Source organism: Antrostomus carolinensis, unplaced genomic scaffold (genome assembly GCF_000700745.2).
Source record: "Antrostomus carolinensis isolate BGI_N321 unplaced genomic scaffold, ASM70074v2 scaffold2901, whole genome shotgun sequence".
Taxonomy (NCBI): Eukaryota; Metazoa; Chordata; class Aves; order Caprimulgiformes; family Caprimulgidae; genus Antrostomus; species Antrostomus carolinensis.
The window spans coordinates 24,736-47,239 of NW_010293273.1; the positions used below are offsets into that span (position 1 = coordinate 24,736).

At 34.3% G+C, this 22,504-nt stretch overlaps 1 protein-coding gene across 1 annotated transcript in view; it reads right to left on the bottom strand.

Moving 5' to 3' along the window:
- Nucleotides 1-21,747, bottom strand: part of DYNC2H1 (dynein cytoplasmic 2 heavy chain 1) — a gene marked incomplete at both ends in the record, with an annotated part of 45,223 nt that extends 23,476 nt beyond the window's left edge. Inside the window, 26 exons of the mRNA XM_010177194.1 lie at nucleotides 768-870; nucleotides 2,346-2,490; nucleotides 2,805-2,956; nucleotides 3,775-4,021; nucleotides 4,641-4,900; nucleotides 5,933-6,088; nucleotides 7,483-7,612; nucleotides 7,958-8,165; nucleotides 8,509-8,773; nucleotides 9,433-9,632; nucleotides 11,694-11,809; nucleotides 12,631-12,854; nucleotides 13,009-13,191; nucleotides 13,395-13,577; nucleotides 14,303-14,505; nucleotides 15,254-15,404; nucleotides 16,655-16,774; nucleotides 16,864-16,976; nucleotides 17,141-17,258; nucleotides 17,348-17,480; nucleotides 18,232-18,614; nucleotides 18,801-18,971; nucleotides 19,376-19,490; nucleotides 19,582-19,737; nucleotides 20,648-20,853; nucleotides 21,604-21,747. Coding sequence (XP_010175496.1) covers nucleotides 768-870; nucleotides 2,346-2,490; nucleotides 2,805-2,956; nucleotides 3,775-4,021; nucleotides 4,641-4,900; nucleotides 5,933-6,088; nucleotides 7,483-7,612; nucleotides 7,958-8,165; nucleotides 8,509-8,773; nucleotides 9,433-9,632; nucleotides 11,694-11,809; nucleotides 12,631-12,854; nucleotides 13,009-13,191; nucleotides 13,395-13,577; nucleotides 14,303-14,505; nucleotides 15,254-15,404; nucleotides 16,655-16,774; nucleotides 16,864-16,976; nucleotides 17,141-17,258; nucleotides 17,348-17,480; nucleotides 18,232-18,614; nucleotides 18,801-18,971; nucleotides 19,376-19,490; nucleotides 19,582-19,737; nucleotides 20,648-20,853; nucleotides 21,604-21,747 — 4,585 coding nt within the window. The remainder of the gene's footprint in view (nucleotides 1-767; nucleotides 871-2,345; nucleotides 2,491-2,804; nucleotides 2,957-3,774; nucleotides 4,022-4,640; nucleotides 4,901-5,932; nucleotides 6,089-7,482; nucleotides 7,613-7,957; nucleotides 8,166-8,508; nucleotides 8,774-9,432; nucleotides 9,633-11,693; nucleotides 11,810-12,630; nucleotides 12,855-13,008; nucleotides 13,192-13,394; nucleotides 13,578-14,302; nucleotides 14,506-15,253; nucleotides 15,405-16,654; nucleotides 16,775-16,863; nucleotides 16,977-17,140; nucleotides 17,259-17,347; nucleotides 17,481-18,231; nucleotides 18,615-18,800; nucleotides 18,972-19,375; nucleotides 19,491-19,581; nucleotides 19,738-20,647; nucleotides 20,854-21,603) is intronic.
- Between the last annotated feature and the right edge of the window lie 757 nt (nucleotides 21,748-22,504).

Below are 22,504 nucleotides of genomic sequence, written 5' to 3' on the forward strand. Positions count from 1 at the left end.
CAATTCATTGATTGTTAGTGCAGCTTTTCTGACCTCATTCAAGCTACATTTATACCATCTGATGAGCCCAGAAAATAAATGGAAAGCAAGCACAACATTCTTATCATTTTTGTACTCTTTAAGTAACCACTTTTATACTCTTTAATTAACGTAAGAGTTAAAACACAATAAAGAGTAATTGCTCATGATCTAGTAATAATAGCAATTTCAGAGACAAAAACAACATTAGGAAGAAGCCTATGCTGTCTATTTGGAAAAGCACACAAAATTGACTAACTTTACAAGTTTCACCATTTCAAAGTTAAGGAAAGAAGAACTTTCAGACTAGACTGTAAATATCAAGCATCCACAAACTGTGAGAATACATAGGTATTTGTAAACTTTTATACAGACAAGATAGTTTTCTATATGCTTAAGGGTGGTTATATTCTTTTGTTAAGTAGGTCATAGATCATGTGTATCAGTTGTAGTTCCACAGCCACTCCACCAGGTTTATACAACCAGGTATAAAAAGACAAGTATGAGAGGCAAGTCTCTGGGAATCCAGAAGACAAGACATATGCTCAAAAAAACCCAACCCAAAACTCAAAAAAAACCCCAGGAAAAAAATATGAGGAGTAGGGGGAAAACTTCAAGATCCCATAATCTATAAATAGCTCCCACACATATTTTAAAACATCACTGGAGTCAACAGTAAGACTGACATAAATTATAATTTAGGCTATTTTAGAACTGCTTTATCAATGAAAACCAAATAAGTGACTTACCACCTGCTAAATCATATCTGAATAAACCAAGAACCCACTGAGTAAGAATACATGGTGTAAAAAGGTAATGACTGTGATCATCAACTGTGAATTTCGCTCGTACCTAAAAACAGAAGTCAAGGGGGGGGAAAAAGTGGTGTTTTTAAATGTAAAGCAGTTGGAAATGTGGCTTTAAATTTTTCTACAATCCCAAATAAATAAGTTTTCTATTTGATCTACATATTTAGCTATTTTATTAATACATTCTTTAGTTTTTTTGAAAAGTGCAGAGATGAATTGTTTAAGTCTTGTTTTCTGACCAGAAAAGATTTTATCATAATTAGAACATTTTTTCTGTACTGTTTGTGATGCAAACAACTGCCTATGTCACCCAGGACTGTAAGTGCAGTATTATTAGACAAAATATACATTTTTTTTAAACCAATACCAAATATAAAATGCAAAGGAAATATAGAAGTGTATTAAAAAACTACTTAAATCAGTAACACTTAGTCACTATAAAAGATGACTTCTAGAAATACTAACTTTTCCCCAGAGAGGATATTTTGGCTCATGACTATATCTATAATTCAAAGAATAACTGCCTTCATCAGTTATTTGGTCATACTGTGATGAGATTTAAAGTCAGATTTCTTAGAATACATTGATAATATCATATTAAACTCCTGCTAACTGGTGCATGCTAGCCAGTGATTATACTATGGTGGTGCTTTTTCCCCCCTACACTGCTCCTGGACCACTTTATGGTCTTAAAAATTTCCGTTAAGCCTTGTGCAACAAGTTGGGCAGTTAAGCATCCCTTGACTGTATCAAAACCCTTGCATAACTAAGGCAGGGATGGCACAGACTGTACCAGGAGTATACTCACATTCCAGACATAAAGATCAGGTTTATATCATCATTCTGTCTAGGTAGGGACATGCATACATTTGTGAAACATACAGTAAGCACTTACATCCCCACAGTATCTACCCCAGTAAGGCTATGTATATGATTAAGATATGGTTGGACTCGATGATCTTAAAGGACTTTTCCAAACAAACAATTCTATAATTCTATGATTCTATGTTTCTAAGAAAAGCAAATACTTAAGTCTTGTGCTAGATAGAAGTCTGTAAAATTTTAAGTGGGATGATAAAATGAACTTGTGTGACTAAACACCTATTTTAACAGTATAAAATTTTAATAGGCAGTCCTTGATGTGTGTAAAGGACTCCACCCTCGTATCTCTCTTCTCTATTCATAACAGCATCCATATCTGAGTACCTAACAATCTTTTAAGTACCCTATCTCCTCATGCATGAAGTAGGAAAACACTACTATGATGGGTTAAGATGCTTGCCAAAATCATAAAATAAATCCCTAGGAAAGCAAGTGCACTTACCACTTAGTTTACCTCTAATACCTAGGATTCTCTGCAAATAAAGAGCTTTAAAGTTGATATAAATATTATGAAAAATATATAAATATGGATTTTAATACTCATAAACCTTGTTATTCTCTTGTTATTATGAAAAGCTAATTATTAAAAAAATAATAATTCTTCATCTCCTTGAAAAAGAAATCAAATTTCCATACCTGTTCATACACTTGAACCATAGATCCCGCTAGCTGATGTATTTTTGGTAAAGAACCCCAAACAGGGTGATTCTTTAGGTTTTTCTGCAGTACAGGTTCCAAGTAGGCACTATAAATAGTTTGCAGTTGGTCTCTTTCTGGATAGCTACAAAGGAAAAAAAAAAAAGTAATCATTATGGACTATCACTGTTATTTATTAAAAAGATTCAAGGTTATATATACAGTTACTGAGAAATTTCAATGAACAGCATCTCCATCTAGCAAGTAGTTTACTGAAAGCAAAATCATCCAACAAATACATATTTCAAACACTTCGCTATCAATAGGTAGCTACAGAAAAGTTAGAAAAGGTGAAAGACTAGAAGAGCCACATCTTCATAAAGACTAAACTGAGCAAGGGCTCTATAAACAGAGACTGAATGTGAGTTCTGAGAGTCAAACTGATTTCCACATACTTACTCAATTGCACAGAGGCGAACAATAGAAGTAAATCTGGAGGTAAGTTTATGTCTTCCTAATGTTCCTCCAGCAGACATGGAAGCCACAATTTGGATGTTTTCTAAACCAACCCATTCCAGATTTTCATCATAAAATCCTTGATATGTAAGAACCTTTTAAAATTAAATAAATATAATAATTTAATAAAAAAAGAAAGCCAAAGCCATATCTTAATCGTGTACATAGTCTTACTGGGGTAGATACTGTGGGGATGAAAGTGCTTACTGGATTGTACAAAAAAAAAAAAATAGTGAGAAGTATACCATTATTACTGTTTTCTTAATTGCCAGAGTTTGTGGTTGCTGGAGTTCCTCCCAGTTTGGTGTCAGCTGCAAACTAACTGAGGGTACACTGTGCCCCATTGTCCAGATCATTAATGAAGATGTTAAACAGGTACTGGCTTCCAACTAGACTCTGTGCCACGGGGCCTGGCTGTTTAGACAGTCTTCAACCCACCTCACTATTCATTTATCCAGCCCGTACGTATATCAACAGCTTTTCCATTAGGATCTTTTGGGAGACAGCATCAACAGCCTTAGTGAAGTCAGTTATACTATATCCATTTTTCCCCCCTCGTCTACCAGGTCTGTAATTTCATCACAGAAGTTTACCAAGTTGGTCAAGCATGACTTGCCCTTGGTGAGTCCAAGCTGACTACTCCTGATGATTTTGTTGTCATTCATAAGCCTACTGCATTATAACTCACTGAGGCGAGCACTGTCTTTATTTGTTTACGCATAAAAGCCAAATAAAAACAGTATCTTATTTCTGGCTGAAACCTACGTATTCTATCAAAGTACAAACAAAACTAATGTCAATACAGATGCAGGATGTTAACTCTGAAAATAATTCATGTAGGTATTTACTCTATACACTGAACTATTTCCAGTATACATAAGTTTCTTTATAAATAACAGATGTAAGTGTTCACCTGCTGCAGAAAAGCCACGAGAGTGCTTGTTCCCCATTTATCAGGTTTGGGTAGATTGATATCCTTTAAATACAAAACAAGCCTTTCACAGTCCTTTGGTCTGTACACTCGCCCAGTGTTTGTACTGATTACAATACAAGTTTGACTTAATTTTTGTAGAAGATGTTGAGACGTAGTTTGTGCGCTGCAGTGAATGGTAGCAATCTGAGTGGATCGGAGTTGAGAAAATGCATAATGAAGCAGCATCCTAAAAAGGCAAATATATACATACATATAAGCATAACTAATACATAAATGCATTAAAAAATGTGTATCCAAAGGTATTATATCGTTTGAGAATTAAAATGCATATTTTACACACTGTATTAGTGTAATAGGTGACGCATGGGGTTTGCTGAATAAAAGAGTCTGGCCTTTAAAATTGCAATACTTTCTATTCAAGAAATTAAAGTGTAGTATACAGCTACACAAAACAAATACCTAGCCTAATACCTTGTATATCGTGATCCGACCCAACCAATAATGAACTAATTCAGTTGCCTGCACAGAGGCATCTAGTGCATCTTGAGATTGTGACCCAATATCTCATGTGCCTTTAAGCTGAGAGCACAAGTTTTTCAAAGGTCCTGTTTCATATCTAAAAGCCTCATTCAGATGTCTTAGATGCACAGTGGCAGCCTTAACTTGTCCTGTGGATCTTCATAAGAATCCACCTACTTGCCACTACAGAAGGTTTGTTTCATTAGTAACCTAAATACGTGATATTCTAGCAGAAAGTCATATGACAAAACCATCGTAACAAAGTACTACAAACTTTGTCAAATAACTAGAAGTATATTTTGCTTAAAATAGGAAAGACTTTTTACCCCTTTCCACATCCTTCAGGACCCACAAGAAGAAATGGCTGCTTATTGTTTAAGTCTAGCCAGGGTCTAAAGTAATCTAAACCCCTCTGCATGTCAGGGGTTTGGATGACAGGAAGTGTTTGGAGATTACTGAAGTCATCAGTTGTTAGTTTTTCATTTTTTTTCAGCTGATAGAGCATTAGCTGTCCAGTGTCAGTGTCATAATACGTGTCCAGGGGCCTCCTTGGATCTGGTGGAGACTCTTGAGCCCAACTGAAGATCTTTAAAAAAAAAAAAAAAAAGAGCTTCTGTTAAATTCATACTCCTACTGGACAAGATCTACAATTTCAAGCTAATTTAAAGAACGTTCAATTAATATTTCTGTAAAATCAACCATTTAATTCTTCAGTTTCATAGTTTTAAGGCTGCCTTTGAAAATTCAATCGTTATGCATATGCTTTATGAATAAGTCCTTAACTAAACAGTAACATATTACTCTTCCACATATTACTTTTTCTTAATATAAAGAACATAAAATAAATTACATTTAGCAAAGCTTTATATAAACTTTTTCATATCAGGCAACATACTTAATAATAATCATAAGAATGAGATAACTCCTTCACATGCATCAACAGCTAATTCTGGAAGCTTTACCATCTGCCCTGTATATATGTTATAGCTCCAGGCTGTCTTTTGGAAGGAACTATTTCCTTCTCTCCAGTACAAACCCAAGTGTGATTGTGGAGATAACTTATCTCCAGGAACAGCCTTCTGTAGACACTATCAACCAGTGTACCCACATAGTTTTCCAACACTATTACCTAGTCCTTGTGCCCTCAAGTATCTACCCAAAGACAGAACCACACCCCAGTGCACACAATACATAACCTCAAAATAACACTGTAAGAACATCTATCTGATGAGGTACAACAAAGCCCTCATGTTATTATTTCAAACATTCTGAACAGAAAAAAAAAATAAAATCTGTATTATATATACACAATACATATATACACATAGAGTCTGCTACAGTGGGTCCATACATAAAACAGTATGGACAGAGGCCATTCTGTATCCCTTGGTGCACCATGAAAGGATTGCTCTCTGGGCTGGATGCACTTGGCAGCTCATCAGAGACATATGAAACATTTCTTTATTTCTCAGCTATTTCTTTATAGACAACACAGATTGCAAACAAATTAGAGCACACATATTCTATTATTGTAAATTTGCATTGTCAGAAGACAGAAAATCACTATTCCTACTACGTATACTGAGAAATTTTTAATAAACTTGCTGAAGATTATTACCTCTTTTGCAAATTCTTGTCGTGATTTCATGTTGAGATTGCCACCAAGACCACGTAACAAGTTAATAATAAACTGTCCACGATCAGTACACCCATGAAGATGAGACAGTCCATTCACCACAGTTCCAACTAAACTTGTTTCTACCACAGAGTCATTCTGTAAATTGCAAATTGTAGTAGATTTAAATGCATTCCTAAAAACAAATGTGATGTATTGCTAGCAGACTATTACTCATTGCTCTTTGGCGCTTCCACAAATGATGAAAGATCTTGACACTATTAAAGAAAATTCACTTGACATAAGGTTATTTTTAAGCACTGATTTGGAAGTTTTAATTCCAGACTACACATTGATGTAGTTTAGGATAAGTAATCAGAATTTTCCTTACAGATTTTGAGAATCTATAAGAAATCAGCATAACTGTCACTGGAAATCTCTCTTGGAAATGGATTCTTTATGGATTTTGCTCGTTAGCACCAAAGAGGATTTGCAGCCTCGGGATCAATGTCATTGTTTTTCCTCTGTATCCACCTGAAGATACTTAAAAGTCTAAAAATCTCCATGGGTGAAAGAACCAAGTGGGGAAATAATATTAAAATTATTTTAAATATATTAAATAATATTAAAAACACAACAGGACCATGTAAGTTCCTCCCCCAAGGGGAGGTAATGCAGGTCTCCCAAACACTAGCTTACTGGCCACAGCAGTGAGGATTTCTCCTAAATAACGTTTCACACAACAGAAGCCACTTGTTCAATGGAAATACAATTCCAAATTCCTTCAGAAGAAGGGGAGGCAGGGAAGCATCTAGAATCCTTAAGAAAATCTGGCATATGCAGAACTATTATCTTGATGTATGTCCCAGCATCACAGCATCCAGACAAGGTACAAGGTTTAATACTGTAATTACGTATTACCTTTTGCTTATTGAAACATCTCTCAGTTAAGGTTTTGAGTAGAATCATAAAGAGCTGAAGTTATATACTTAAATCCAGGAGAGATTCTTGTGAGCTATTAAAATTTAGCATTCTGATCTTTTTTAGACTGCTTCTTTAGATATGTCTCTATTAATCTTTTTAGCTATCTAGCATTACATTTCTCCCCAACCTGCTACAAGCTTCAGTCTACACTGTGCAACTTTTCAAATTTTAGTTATTTTTTGTTATAGACAAGAACTTAAATCTAGAAAAACAATTTCTTTACTTTTCCATTTTTTAGTTTAGACATTCAGATACTTTAGATCTTTGAAAACATACAGAAAAATGTCTGGTATGGAATATTAAAGATGGATACTATGTTTCACAGAAATACATGCATTTCACTAGTTAAAATTGTACTAAATGTTTCAAAACTTTAAGTACAGCTATTAGTTTTTGGAAACTCTTCAGAATAGTTCCAGTATTAATCTTATTAAGAAAACAGCTATCAAAAAAGCACTGAGATATTTTTTTACTTAAAAATTAATATGACTGACTTTTTCAGTGTTAAACTAGAAAAATATATCATCCTTAACAGGAGTTGAAATATAATTAAATATTCAGTTACTAACCTTTTTCACAACCCAGTTTAAAGCCTTTTCAAAATAGTCTCCAATCCAATTTTCAAGGTTATACCTGCATTCTTCAGGCTGAGTTCTTAGCCAAGACTTTATCAGAGAATTAAGATCCGTATCTTCATCACTAAGTCAAAACAAGATTCAGACAAACACAAGGCATCCACATCTTCACATAGACAGGTTCAAAGGAACAACAAAATGCCAGGAAAAGTTCAGGGAACTTTAACAAGAATTTCTAACCAATATTTGGGCTCTCTACTCACAACGAAAGAATCCACCATGTCTCTTTCAAAAATTCAGAGATATTAACCAAAAGATTACAACGTGACAAGCAACCTAAAGCAAATGTCCTCAGTGATTTGCTTCATAAGTGTAAGCAAGTAATTAAATTGCTCCATCCACTTTAGACTATCTTGCAAGAAGAGTATATTTGCTTACTTTAAAAGTATGTAATACTCCTATGCCTTACCTCAGAAAGATCATTCCCATTCGAGATATTGTAGCAGGAGAGGCACAGCTAAGGTCATGAGTTTCAAATATAAAGTTGACATTTGAGCCAAACTGAATTCTTTCTCCACTGGGCATAGTCAACAATCTGTTGTCATCCAAAACAGAATTCAAAGATTCAATCCATTCAGGATCAATATCACCATCACAAATGATCCATGAAGTAACATCTATTTCCAGACACAAAAATAAAATATCAAACCCAAGAAAAACACTTAAAGAATATTGTCCCTTGGAATTTTAACACTATTTAATACTCTTCCTTAATTTTAAGTTAAATATAAACTCTATGAAGACATTCCTTACATGCTTTACTTTCTGCTGTTTATTTTTGCTTTCTTATCACAAAATTTGGAAAGTATGTATTAGTGTTCTTGATTATGACTGTCACCAAAAGTTTTTCTAACCTTATGCTATCCACAAATAATAACATATAATAAAAATATAACTGAAAACAAACAACTTTGATAATTTATGCATAACGATGTATATATAACTCCTGCACAAACATACCTCGAGGTTCTCGAACCACTTGTCGAGCACTGTTTGTAAGCACACCATCATACCATTCTCTGGTATCCATGTCAATGTGGCCTAGCAATTGATGTCGGGGCATAGCTTTGGGATTCATAGTATATTGTTTCACTAATTTGCCAGTTTTACCAAGTGCTGTCTTTAACATCCTCCAAAGTGTTGATTTACCGCCACCACTTGGACCTACAATAACTACACCCATTCTTTGACGTAGTTGTTCATATAATTCCAAAGCCTTCTTGATCTAGATAATAAAAGAGATAATGGCTATGTGAAGTTGGTAAAGTTAAATTAAGGGGTTTTTTTAATGCTTTTCCAATTTACTTTGCATGCAGTCACTTTGTTTCTATATTTTTATTTTTTGAAACAATAGATATTTTTGGAAGTAATTAAAATTATGATATGAAGGAATATCCAGAAATTTATTTTGCATGTTAGAAGCATTTCACTAAATTACTAATATAAAAATACCAGCTGTCTTTGGGCATATTTTACTGAGAAATTAACAAACCTTTAGTCACAAAACTTAATCTAGTCTTACAATAAAAAAACATAAATGAGACACAGACATGCTTGATAAAACCAAATGTTCACATATTTAACTCTTTCACTGGCCAAAACATTCATTGGTGTTTGTACCTGGTTTGAATGAAACCATGTCTCACATGTTCATATCTTAATTTTCCTTATATTATTTTTCTTTCAGTTACACAACTGATCTACCATGCTTCATCACAGACATTTTTATATATATATACATGTAATTAGAATCTAACTACCAGTTATTCTCATTTTTTAATAAAATATTTTTTCAAAATTAAACAGAAATTAGTCAAATGAATGCAATATTAATCAGTTCTATTTCAGAATAACTTGTATTGTTTTGTTGTAGTTGACGCTTACCTGGCTGTTGATAATTTCCAGGTTTGCTTCTTCAAAGACTTGTTGTAAAGCTATAGTTAACTCTGTATACTCCACATCTTTAAAGTCAATGCCAGGAAATACATCTTTAACCAGTGCATCAAAACGTGCACCGTCTGCAAAGGTAAGCTTCGACATGGTATTAAGCCGCAGAGCTTGAACCACCATGTGACTTTCATTAACTGGAAATAAAAGCAAAGAAGCCCAATGAGTTTAAGCTGTCTGTTAGGTTGTTTTGTTTTGTTTTTTTCCTTGGAATATATCAGCACTTGAGCCCATTCTGCTAAGCCATTGAAGGTGCAACCAAAGCACAGACTTCATTCCAGTTCATGTACCACTCTACTTGGAAGTTAGATGAGTGCCTTACTGTGAGTATCGCGTATGATCACAAATGAATTCTATACAGATACGAGGATGGTTATGATGCTGGCCAGATAGTATGTAAGAACCTAATGATTAAAATGTGACAAAGAGTAGCAGTGCACTATAGCTTACTTGTTAAAGCACTTATGAAAGAAATTAAGGACCTGGATTCTAGACTTTTCTCTGTCAGAGGCAGTTTGAAGTTACATCTCTCAAGTGCAACCTAATTAACTATGACTATTCCAGAAGTAAACACTCTCCAGAACTCCTCTTGAATCCAAAGTACCATGGAAATTTAAGTGTTTTGGGACCAGAACAAAAACAGTCACAAGACAGCTTTATTCTGCCAGAAAAATAAAGATAAAAGCACAGGGCTCTGATTTCTGGGGTTTTTTTTGCTTTTATAATCAAATTACTTTCTTATGTAAAACATGTAGCTTTTCAGAGAACAGGACTAGGAACCTCAGGTGAAAATCATCCTGTGTTTCTGCCCTCCTTCTGAATGCATGATTGCCCCAAAGCTGAATGCAGTATAGCCCAAATTCAACACAAAGGACAGAAAGTGTCTATTCCCTAACCTGCCTTTTTCCTGCAGCTTCTTCCCAAATGTTACAGAGGTTGAGGATTAGTATACCCTTGTAGAATTTGGAAAAAGTTCAAGGATTTTCATCCTGAACAATGTCTTAAATGCAAATGCTTCTACGGGCAAATTTTCTAAATAGCACAATAAAAGGTTAAGAGGAAAAACATTGAAATTAAATAACTTGATTCAGAAAGGCTGAACTGCTTTACTAAAGGAAGTCATGCAAAATTTAAGCAACGTTTAAGAACATGAACAACATTTTGAGATGCCAAAGGATATTGACCTTACGCTACAAGCAATCATAAAGACACAGGAAACTGCATTTGTTGGAAATATCTTGAGTTTCTCAAGCTAAGAGATAAAAAAAAAAACCCAAACAAATAAAAAAAAACAAACACAAAAACAAAGAAAAATTTATGGGTTTAAATTGTAAGCTAAATCCATCCACCTTGCTTTTCACAGGGTTATGGAAAACTGTATTTTAAAACAGACCAAACAAGCTTCAGCAAATTTCACATATCTAAACATGAAGTTAAAATGTCATAGCAAGGAACAGTGATAGGAATGTGCCCTGAAACACATTCATTGCTAGTAATCTTTCTTTTGCAGATCCAAATGCAAGTAAATTACAAATTCTTTAAAGTTGTCAGACCATTTGTTATGCCAAGATTTGTAAACCAACGCTCTCTCTAAAAACTTTCAGATACATGCTGTTTAAGACAACAAGAAGCAGCAGCTGTGTCCTAAAGATGAAATGCTCATCCATGCCACACTCTTAATTCCTACTCACTTAACATCTAAACAACAAACAATCATTTAAAAAATCTTTAAAAAAATATAGTGACTCAGTCTAGGCCAATACATTTCTACCATTTCTACCTGTCCTTATACTTGTCTCTGTCTACCAATCTGAATTCAATGCCATGTGACAATTTTAGCAAACCTCAAATATAATCAAAATGGTCTGATGACTGATGAATAATGACAGCATCAGAGGATCAACTTTCCTGTCCTAAGTCAAGTGAAAACATAAGTCTTTGAGAATCGCCCAAAATCATCCCAGATGAAAGTCCTATATCTATGTTCTTATCATATAAAAGCTCAGTCTAGAATATGACAACAGTCTTTTGTGATCTCTTAATGAAGAAAGACTTTCACAGGTATTTTTTTGTTTGTTTTCTAAATTGCTTCCAGACCAAGCCATGGCTTCTCAAAATTCCAGTAAACAGGAAAGCTGTAATGAATGATATTTGTAGAATATTCTAAACAATCAAAAGTTTGGCATGGTCAACCTTACTTTCTTGCTTTGCTTCGCTTTTCTTCAGCTGATGAAGAAGACTGCCACAGCCTCTCAAAACAGTCTTCAGCGCTCGTAAACCCCAATCATAGTGCTGCTGTGGTGTCAGAAGCTCCCTAAATTTAAAAACATCAATATTGTAGTAAGCTTTAGGTGACAGCAGCTGAAACTTCTGTTTGGTGAACGAATATGCTTATAATATGGTTGTGAGCAAAAGAGAACTGCTGAGTATTTGTAGCACCATCTGAAATGTATTTCAGAGATATAAGCAATGACACTCTGAAATTTTAAGAGAGAATATATTCAACTGCTAATGTATTTATTTTTGTTCCTAGCAGCATTAATTAAAACCTCTGAACTTTGTTCTAATATGCATACTTATAACCAAATAGTCAGTTGCATTTCAACAATTTCAAGAATCTAAATTCAACACAATGCTTGTGAGCATCTATACACTCACATTCATATTTAGTGAGTATAACAGGGGAGCAGTACTTTGCCACCTTGAGATTGTAACCACATTCCAGCTATTTTCATACCTGAACCTCCCAATATATTGCAATATTTTATTTGATAAGTTAAATTAGTAACTCCAGATAATTGCATGGTACACCATTCAGATTTAAGAGCTGTATTAAATGTAGAACTTTGTCAAAGTTCTGAAGTCAAAGTCATCTGAAGATGACCCCAAATCTGTGGTTTTATGTCTAGTTTTGTTTCTGACACACAGTTCTCCGTAATATGCAAGACATAAAATATTACAGAAAATTAACAGAAAGTATGTTCAGAATGTATCCCCATAGTCATGTGTTGGCATCGGCTAGATGGAGAAGAAACAAGACGGCAGTGCAATAACCACAAAGATCAATGCTACAATAAAAGCAGGAGGGAAAAGAATTAGAAAGGCAACGTGAATAAAGAAAAAAAAAAAGCTTACCTTGCTAGATTAAAAATAGCCACTAATTTTCTACCGAGTATTTTAGCATCCTTAAATCCTTCTGAATACAAAATCACTTCTGCAATGAGTTCATTGTCTGGATGAGTCATAGCAACTGGCCTGAAAAGTTGTTTGAGGTTATCAGGCAGTTTTTGTCTTCCTCCATAACCTTTCCCAGCAGGATTCAGAGTGATAAAAATTCCAGAATTATGATCCATTTCAACCTAGCATTAGAAGTGCATTGTAATGGTATGTTGTCATATGAAACAGTACTGAGAAATGTTGGGTGGACTATGTTTAGTTACAGTGGTCAGTTTTTAGGTTTGACCCAGTTGTTTATAGACTATTTTTATAAGAAGAAAATAAGTTTTGCTGTACCTTTTTGCCAAGCATCTCACATACAGGACTATGTTTCTTCAATGCATGTTGAATTGTCTGAATCTGCATGGATACTGCAGACAGTACAGCTTCCTCAAGTCTATTGAACTCATCAAAACAGCCCCAGGCACCGCATTTCACTAAGCCCACAAATATGCGCCCCATCGACTTCACATCAATGCCCTTAAAATTAAAAAGAAGACTATCAAAATTCAAATAGCAATACAATAATTAAAGACTGTATTCCCATCTATTAAAAATATGTTATTGGAAATATCCACAAATTTCCAATGAAAACTGACAAATTATCAAAAGTATTTCTAGAATATTGCTTTATGAAGTATGGACACATATCCATTTCCTAAATTACAAAGAACCATATTCACCTCATCACAATTAAAAACTAATACTTGTCTTCCAAGAAGTCCACCCAAGGCCTTTACTGATTCTGTCTTTCCAGTTCCAGCTGGACCATAGGGATTTCCTCCAAGGCCCATCTTCATAGCCTGAGTAAGAGTTAGGTAACACTTATCTGTCAAAGGTGTATAAACAAGTTTAGGGGAATTACCCTGCAGAAACAAAACAAATTATATTGATTGGTAGACAGAAATTACTGATTATGTAACTTCATTAACTTCATTCATAAGTCATTAATTTGAAAATGTAACACAATGGTCAAGATTACTGTCTCATTAAGTATGTGAATTTGTTTACAGTTATTAAGTTTTCCTGATTTTATATCAAATGTCAAAGCATTGTGCATTTTTTTTTAGAATTACAGAAAAACACAGAAGGTTCCACTTGAATTTCAGAAGGAACTTCTTTACAGTGAGGGTGACAGAGCACTGGAACAGGCTGCCCAGGGAGGTTGTGGAGTCTCCTTCTCTGGAGACATTCAAAACCCGCCTGGACGCCTTTCTATGTGATCTCATTTAGGTTCCTGCTCTGGCAGGGGGATTGGACTAGATGATTTTTCAAGGTCCCTTCCAATCCCTAACATTCTGTGATTCTGTGAACCCAGAGGAAACTACACTGTGATAGACAAAAGTAGCAAGCTTATTAAAAAATATTTATACGATAATGTAGCTGCTTTCCATACAATTTACATTTACCCCATTGATATCAAGAACAAAAATGATTACACTATTTCTTAGTATTTTCTGTGAAACAGTATGCTAAAGACACAAAGTTGAAAAAATGGCAACAGTTAGGAGGCAACCAGCAGCATGTGTGAAATGAGAAAGTGATTGACACATATATAAAAGCCACCGGGTAAAAATTTAAAATACCACACCTGATATTCGTAAGTATATTGGAGTTCAGCATCTACCATCTGAACGTAACATTTTTGGTCTTTCATATAAAATCTTAGCTGCTTCTTCCAAGCCCAGTCATCAACACTGTGAACCTGAGCTTGATTCAGCTGCTTCACCACATCAATGTGATGAATGATATCAAGGATGAGAGCTTTAAGCTTGAGCTCAAGGATTCCTGATTCTGCAAATAACCACAAAAAAAAAAAAAAAAAAAATCAAAAAAATCACAACAGTGTGGTAAGGAAGATATACGTTATCCATTCTCAAGGTCATTGTGCTGCTTTCTATTACCAGCAGATTTTATTCAGATCTTGTTTCAATTATATATAGAAATACTATTATCTAAAGCAAGCAGCATAAAATAAGATCCTTACAGAAAATGTGAATCATCATGTAATCATTCAGTCATTTAGAAGTAATTTTGTCTGCTTCTACACTCAATAGAGAGAGAGAGAGGTTTTTCTGGAAAGCAATTCATTCCAGGAGTGTTACAGCTATGTTCACTTCAGTGATCACTGTGGCACAATCTGTTAATTGATCTGCTGAGTATAGGAAAACCATACTACATGCATTCTGGAGATTTTACTTAGACTAATTAGGGTGATGAAAGCTCATTAGCAGATAGGGTGCATCAAGTGTACTCTGAGAACATGTTTTTTAATTTAGTTTCATTTGAAAGAAATCCAGTGTGTGTGCTCCTATACCATTCCACGATGGGAATTAAACCAAAGTAAGCAGGGACAGTCAGGCAACTGATTTCAAAATCACACCCATTATCAGTAATAGGCAGGTAATTTTATGTAACTCAACTTTATCAATGCAAATCAAGACAGATTTATGCAATTTCCTGTTTAAATAAACAGAATATTAAATACTATGCAACTACATAGTCATTATAAAGAATTGTATATTAGTTATAGTTTTTATACCTGTACTCCCAGTATCTTCTATACTAGTATCAATGTTTGTATAATGTTCCAGTTTAGCCATGAGTTCTAATTCTAATTGTTGCAGATTATGGTCTTTGATAGCACTTTCAACATCTTCAGTGAACTGAATCTGTTCTGCCAAGGAAAGAATCTTTGGGAGAGAAAGTTAAAATTATATTTTATAAATACAGAAGACATAAAGAAAATAAGTTTTTTAATTCATTTGTAATTTCTTATTATGTCTGATATTTAAAGTATCTTTCTTTTAAAGCCACACATTTGCTATGCTCTTAAGAACAAATATAGCCATCTTAAAACCTGACAAAATTTAGTGAAAACTTGCAATGTAATCTAATACAGCAAGTCCCTTAGCTGTTCTACAGGATGTGGTAGCAAAATTTTAAAAGTATCTTTTCCCATTAAATGATATGTCACGTGGAAACTTCCATATTCTAGGCATGCTGAGCCCATATTCAACAGTCTCAGAGCACCTCTAACTTTTTGTGTCAGTGATCTGCTAATACAGTATCTTGCCCTTCTGGTTTCTAAGGGCCACAAAGACCATTAAGGGACTGGAACATCTCTCCTAAGAGGAAAGGCTGAGAGAGATGGGATTTTTCAGCCTGGAGAAGAGAAGGCTCAGGGAGGGATCTCATAAATTTCTATAAATACCTGAAGGGAGGGTACAAAGAAGACGGAGCCAGGCTCTTTTCAGTGGTGCCCAGTAACTGGACAAGAGGCAATGGATGCAAACTGAAACACTGGAGGCTCTGTCTGAACACTAGAAAACACTTCTTTACTGTGAGAGTGACTAAGCACTGGAACAGGTTGCCCAGGGAGGTGTCCGTTCCTGGAGACATTAAAAAGCTGTCTGGACATGGTTCTGGGTGAACTGGCTATAGGTGGCAGGGGGGCGGACCAGATGACTTCTAGACATCCCTTTCCAACACAACCATGCTGTGATTCTGTGTGATTCTCTGTGCTACTGGTCAAAATTGCATAAAAGAATTTCATATTCATGACTATTTCTGCTTATACAACTCAGCTTTAGGAACTGTATTTTCACCAGATTCAAAAGGGGCTTTTTGTTACTAAGCCTTAGCAGCCCTGAATGTAACATTCACTACCAACTAAGATCAAGATTTAAATCAAATTGAATACATAGATGTTAGATCAGGTGCCATGTAAAAGACTTGAATATTTCAAATATTTCAAATGTTTACAGAAAAATTACAAGAACACATATTTTTAAGAATTTATCTATACTACAAATTAATAAAATGGATTTGTTTGGGGTTATTTTCTTCCAAATCCATATGTATACTTCTTTATGAGATTTCAAAAAATAACTTATTTGGTAAACTTAAGACTACAAAAAGGCATTACTGGATCAACTACTACCTGGGAAGGGAAAAGTGATGGATCAATTGAACCTTGTGATTTTTTTCCAGCATCAAGACAGTCAATTAACATTTTTTTCAGGGTCTCCTTCATCTCCAAAGCCAAACTGTTTAGCCACACCTGGCAAAGAGATTAAAAAACCTCAAAAGTTACATTACAAAATAATTTCTCAAAGATGCTTGAACTATTCTTGAATGTGATTTTCTTACCTCCACATCATTTGACAGAAGAACTTTATTTCCAAGTGGTACAGTTTCTCCTTCTACAGAGTTCATGGCAACTATGTATTTAAAATCCTCATCAAAACTCACACTATTAATGCCTATTAATCAGAAAACAGCAATGAAGTTATATATTGTTCAAGTCAGACATCAATTCCTTAGTGTCTAGTAGCAGAGAGAAAAAAGCTAAATAATCTGTTGCAGACTTTCTGAAGACCCTTATTTCTAAATAAGTACTTTTCACAAATGAAGATTAATGCATTACCAGCAAAAAGTTTCTTAAGATGAGACTGGATAACCAGAGGATTTGTGGACTGTCCTAAGATTTCTAATAAGTCATCATCTCCAATGAAATAGAATCTTGGAAATGCTGAGCGCTTTTCCTATATAAAGACAAAATTAATCAGTTTTGTTGACTGAATTCAAACTTATTGACTTTCATTATAGAAAACTATATTAATGTCAGCTGTACCTCCAAAAACTCATTCAAAGATCTCTGACATCTCTGCAACTGGTCAAGTATGGTAATTAAGGTATTTCTTATTCCTGGCCGGGCATTCAGTGATGTTATCCTGTTGTCACTCTTGATATCTGACATAATGGATCTTGACAGAAAAAAAAAATAAATAATAAAACAACCATTACTATTTTAATAGTAATGAATATGATATACAGGTATATATGTAAATAAAAATGAACACACAGGTAAGCTATATAAATATCTGATACATAAATTTCATTTTTCAGTATTAATGATGAAATATTTCAGAATTTACATCAATGTCTCTCCAATGTAATTCAATAAAATGTTTCTTGCTAAAATTTCTCTACCCAAACCATGAAATTAAATTCTTGACTTTCATTTCCTTCTAAGAAGTCATTTTAACTCAAATCAAGACAGATAATGGTATGTATCTGTCTACATTTCTAAAATGACCTCGCTTTTTAACTCCTTGACTTGTTTGGAACAAATAAACCATCTGTTTCTCCCAAAAGTTAATCTGTGTAGTTTCTTAGTGAACAAAGCGCTTGTCATCAACAAGAAATTGTTACTGAAAAAACAATTACATCACCTTTGCTTCTGTTGACAAGATTGATCTTGTGTTTGCCTGCCTTGTTCATGATCTTTGATGTTTCATGTGATTCCCTTCTACACATGTACCCCAATAAATGAAACTTAAATTACCACCTTTATTCAGGTCTATGTCACTGTCACACATCTGTATCTACTGAATTTTTGTTGCTGACCTTCATCTCCATACATATTCCAATTGTTCATGTTTCACCATGAAGAATGTTCTAACCTACACGTGTCAAAGGCACTACAAAAAATAAGTCGCATTCCATAATACTAACCTAAAGTCTTCATCAACTCTGTTAAAACGAGCCTGTTCTTTGGGCAGAGCTCCACGACCAAATATTGGTTCCAAATACACCCATTTCCTTTGAATTTGGTTTAAATTCTGCAGATACTCATCCAACTCAGCCAGCTTTTTTTCCCAGATGGACACTTTATCTTCAAAACCTTTGTAATACGGAGAGTCCTTGAGGGACTGTAGAAGACAGCGATGATCTCCAACTTGGTTGACTATATCCTTCCAGTCTTTAATAAGCCTCATAGTCTTGCCTTGGCTATCTTCATAATCTGTTAATGTAAAGACAGCTCCAACTCCCCAGAGTTCAAGCTCACGTAATGCTTCTCTGATTGTCACTTCACCTTGGGCACGACAATTCAAATCCTGTTTAAAAGCATAAATAGACTTCATTTGAATCCACAGAGCTTGCAATAAACCTTCCATTCAAAAATATAACATAACGTCTATTTCTATAGTAATAAAAATATAAATGTGCGTACAGAACAAGATAAACTGCAGAAAACATACCATAAAATAAAATATAGTACCTTTATCCCAAATTATTAATACCTTAAGTTCCATTGCTTTTTCTATAATGGCACCCGCTACTTTTAGCAGATCTCCAAATAACAAACCCTCAAGTGTAGTGCCTCGGGGAAGCCCCAGAAGACGAAAGAGGTCCAGCCAATGGTCTGGAGAAAGATGTTCTCCTCTTACATATTTTAGGAGTGGAATTATCATCTACAGGAAAAATGCATATGTTAATAATCCATCTAATCTTCATGAATATTGTATGCTGACATTAGTTTCATTACAGAGTGACATGTTATTTAGACAAAACAAAAATTTACATCCTTAAACTGAAGTATATTTTTTTCAATTCCTGGATTTAATGTTTAGGCGTATAACTCTGAAGAAAATTCATTGCTAAATGTGTTTCTATGTAAACTGTAATGACCCTCCTGTTCACTGTAAGGAACTAAAAGGTTTTCAAAAGTAAGTGAAATGTTCAAAACAGTATAAGAAGATATTTTGTTAAATTTGAACTGATTTTACTGTAAGAACTGAACAATGAGCTACAGAATGAAGTATATTACCCACTAATATCAAACCACATAGTTGCTTTTTTGTAATTAGCATCTTACTTTATATTTGTCCACTTCTTTTTGCAACTTTACTGTCATTACAGTATATTCTTCCATCTTCCTCATTTTGTCATGCCAGTTAAACAAAAATTCTTCAAATAGGTATGTTTTACTCCTGTGTGAAAATCAAATATAAAAAGGTCATAACAATACAGTACTACAACCACATATATATGTCCATGAAAAATAAAGGAACAAAATCATACCTAAAAGTAATCCAGTCTTCTTCAGCCTTTTCCTTAAAACCTTGATAAAACTCTTCATACAATGCCCAGACCGCTGCACAACTCTTAATATCTTGACATACAACTTCTGACAATGAGAAGTCAGGCTCTTCCAATTTAAAATGATGGCATTCTTCACTGAACAAAAAGGTCATTGTATTACACATTATGTTATTCCATTATACATTTATGGTTTAAGAGATGGTATCATATGGAAATAACTACACTTTTTTAAGAAAAGCCACTGGTTTCATTGAAGAACATTGCTGCCAACTGCAATTTTCTTAGGGTCTCCTTCTTGAATAGAAATAATAAATGAATACAAGGGATAACTCTCCTACACAGCAATCTTCTCCCATATTCACAATTATTTTCCATAAACTTTCATTTCTTTCTCATTTATGAGAAAAGTTAAATACTTTGTGCCCCAAAAACAAAACTTCAAAAAAATTTATTTTTAATTTATAGTTTCTTCCTGTTTGGTAGAAAGAATTGCTAATTACATTTACTATCATAACTAAGTGCCAAGCTAAGAATTTAAATAGAAAACTGTCCACTCAAGATTTGCAATAATAAGCTTAATGAAAGTAGGCAGCTGGAGCAAAAATCCTTTCCTTTTGCACAATAGTCTATCAGATAGGACACTTACTCAAGAAATGGGAAAGGTGAGCTCTTGCCCACTTAAGTTACAAAAGGATTGAAGTAATAACTTCCCCTTCTTGGACCAATATCCCAAACCTTCTCTTAGTTAGAATTTCAGAAGTCAGAATCGAGCCTTCAGTGTACAGACTCCCTTATGTGAAAGCCTTAGAGACTTCTTGAATTTTTCATTCCAAAAAACTCTAGAAAATCTTAGCTTGAGAAATTCATGTTATACAAAATCAACAAAAAGGACCCTGAAAAACTAGCTAAACATGTAATACAAATAAAATGCATTTCTTTATATTATCTGTTGTGCTAAAAGTTAGTTAACATTTTCTGAGATACTAGTACTGCAAAAGATCCATACATTAATGAATAGGGTATAGAGGGAAATAAACATACATACATGAGCTTTTTTTTCACAGTTTCAAGTTCATCAAATTCTTTTTTTTTTTCCTTTATGATCTCAGCACTTTTCTCAAGTACATCCTGATCACCTGTTTCAATTATATCATCACTTGGCTTTAACTGTTCCCAACGAGCTTTAAACTTTTCCAGGTCTTGAAGATAAATGTTAATACGTGAAATCACATTTCCTTTCATCACTTCAATCTGTAAAGCAAGAGTTAAAACAAAATTCCTTCAATGGTTTGTAACTACAACTATGATAAAAATCAAAGTATCAACTTCAAAACTTGATCAAAACTTGATCACTACAACTTGATCAAAATCAAACTCAAAAAACTTCTTGTATAATATCCTAAGAAATAGTTCATCTTTATTCTTGGGGCTTTTTTTCTGAAAAAGGGAGCATTAATTTATTTTTGTTTATTCTGTTATTTGAGATTTATTCAGCCTATGCTACCCATTTAGTCTGCATCTTATAGCACAAAGAAGAATAATTACTATATTTGTATGGCATATTGATATCTTCAGTAGGACTTCAAACAAGTTCAGCAATTTGCCTATGGACCGTAATTACAGGACTGCTCACAGTTTAGCAAAGTTGTGTGAAAAGAAAATAACAAGCATCATAAAAACATGACAAAGTAATAAAAATGCTGTCTTTTAACTGTTATCCTGTTTTCCTCAGTTAACCATTATATTCATTAAGCCATCTCTGTCATCAGAAGTACAACAATGTAACATTCATTTCAGCATCAGTCAACAGAAGTTTCACCTAGCTATTGTTTAAACAGTTTAAGTATTCTTCCTTTAAAGGTTTTCCCTCAACTCAGTAATGTTGGTGTTAACACTGAAATGAGAATATTTATGGAGTTAATCTAACAAAAAAGTATTTCGCTAGACTTATTCAAAATAATTTCAACATTTTTAGGTAAAACATTAATCTTTCATTGTTACCTGTTCCGTAATCATAAGCTGGTGGCTTTCCATCATTAATTCAAATTTATCCCATGTAGCTCTTAGGTTATTAATAGTGTCCAAACCTGCACCAGCCACAGTTCGCAAAAGTTTGTTTTTATCTTCAGCCTCTTGAAACAGAAGAAAAATCTAAATTCAAACAGAAAAAAAATGTGTGTATGTAAAAATTCAGCAAATGCTGTTTATGCAAACTACAAACAAGCAAATGCATAAGAATCATCAACTGTGTATGCACAGATTATGTGCTTACATACAGCTGCTTTTTCAACATTGAATAGAGTAAGATTAAAACACTGGAAAAAAACAGTATCTGAGGTATTTTGGAAAATTCTAAATCTTGATCCTGACATGAGATATACAGAAGTGAATGTTTACTATAAAATAGATAAGTGCCTCTTTATATATTGCAGAGGTCCACTCAATCAGATTCAAAAACAGCACCAGAGCAACAGAATCCATAAATATGCATATATGTGTGCTGGGTCTGGCTGGGATGGAGTTCATTTTCTTCGTAGCAGCTCTTACGGTGCTGTGTTTTAGATCTGTGACCAAAGCCAATACTGACAACACTGTAATGTTTCACCTGTTGCTGAACAGTGCTTACAAAGGATCAAGGCCTTGTTTCTCATTCTGCCCCCATGAATAGATGGGGGTGTGCAAGAGGTTAGGAGGGGACACAGCTAGGCAGGGATATTTCATGCCATATAATGTCATGCTCAGCAATAGAATGGGGTGGAGTGGGGTTTAGGTAGGTTAGACATCTTTTGCTCACGAACAGGCTGGGCATAAGTCTGTCCATGGGAAGTGGGGAGTGACTGCGTGCTTGTTTTTGTTCTTTCTTTCCTTCTTTTTTCTTCCATTTTTCCTTCACTTATTGAAC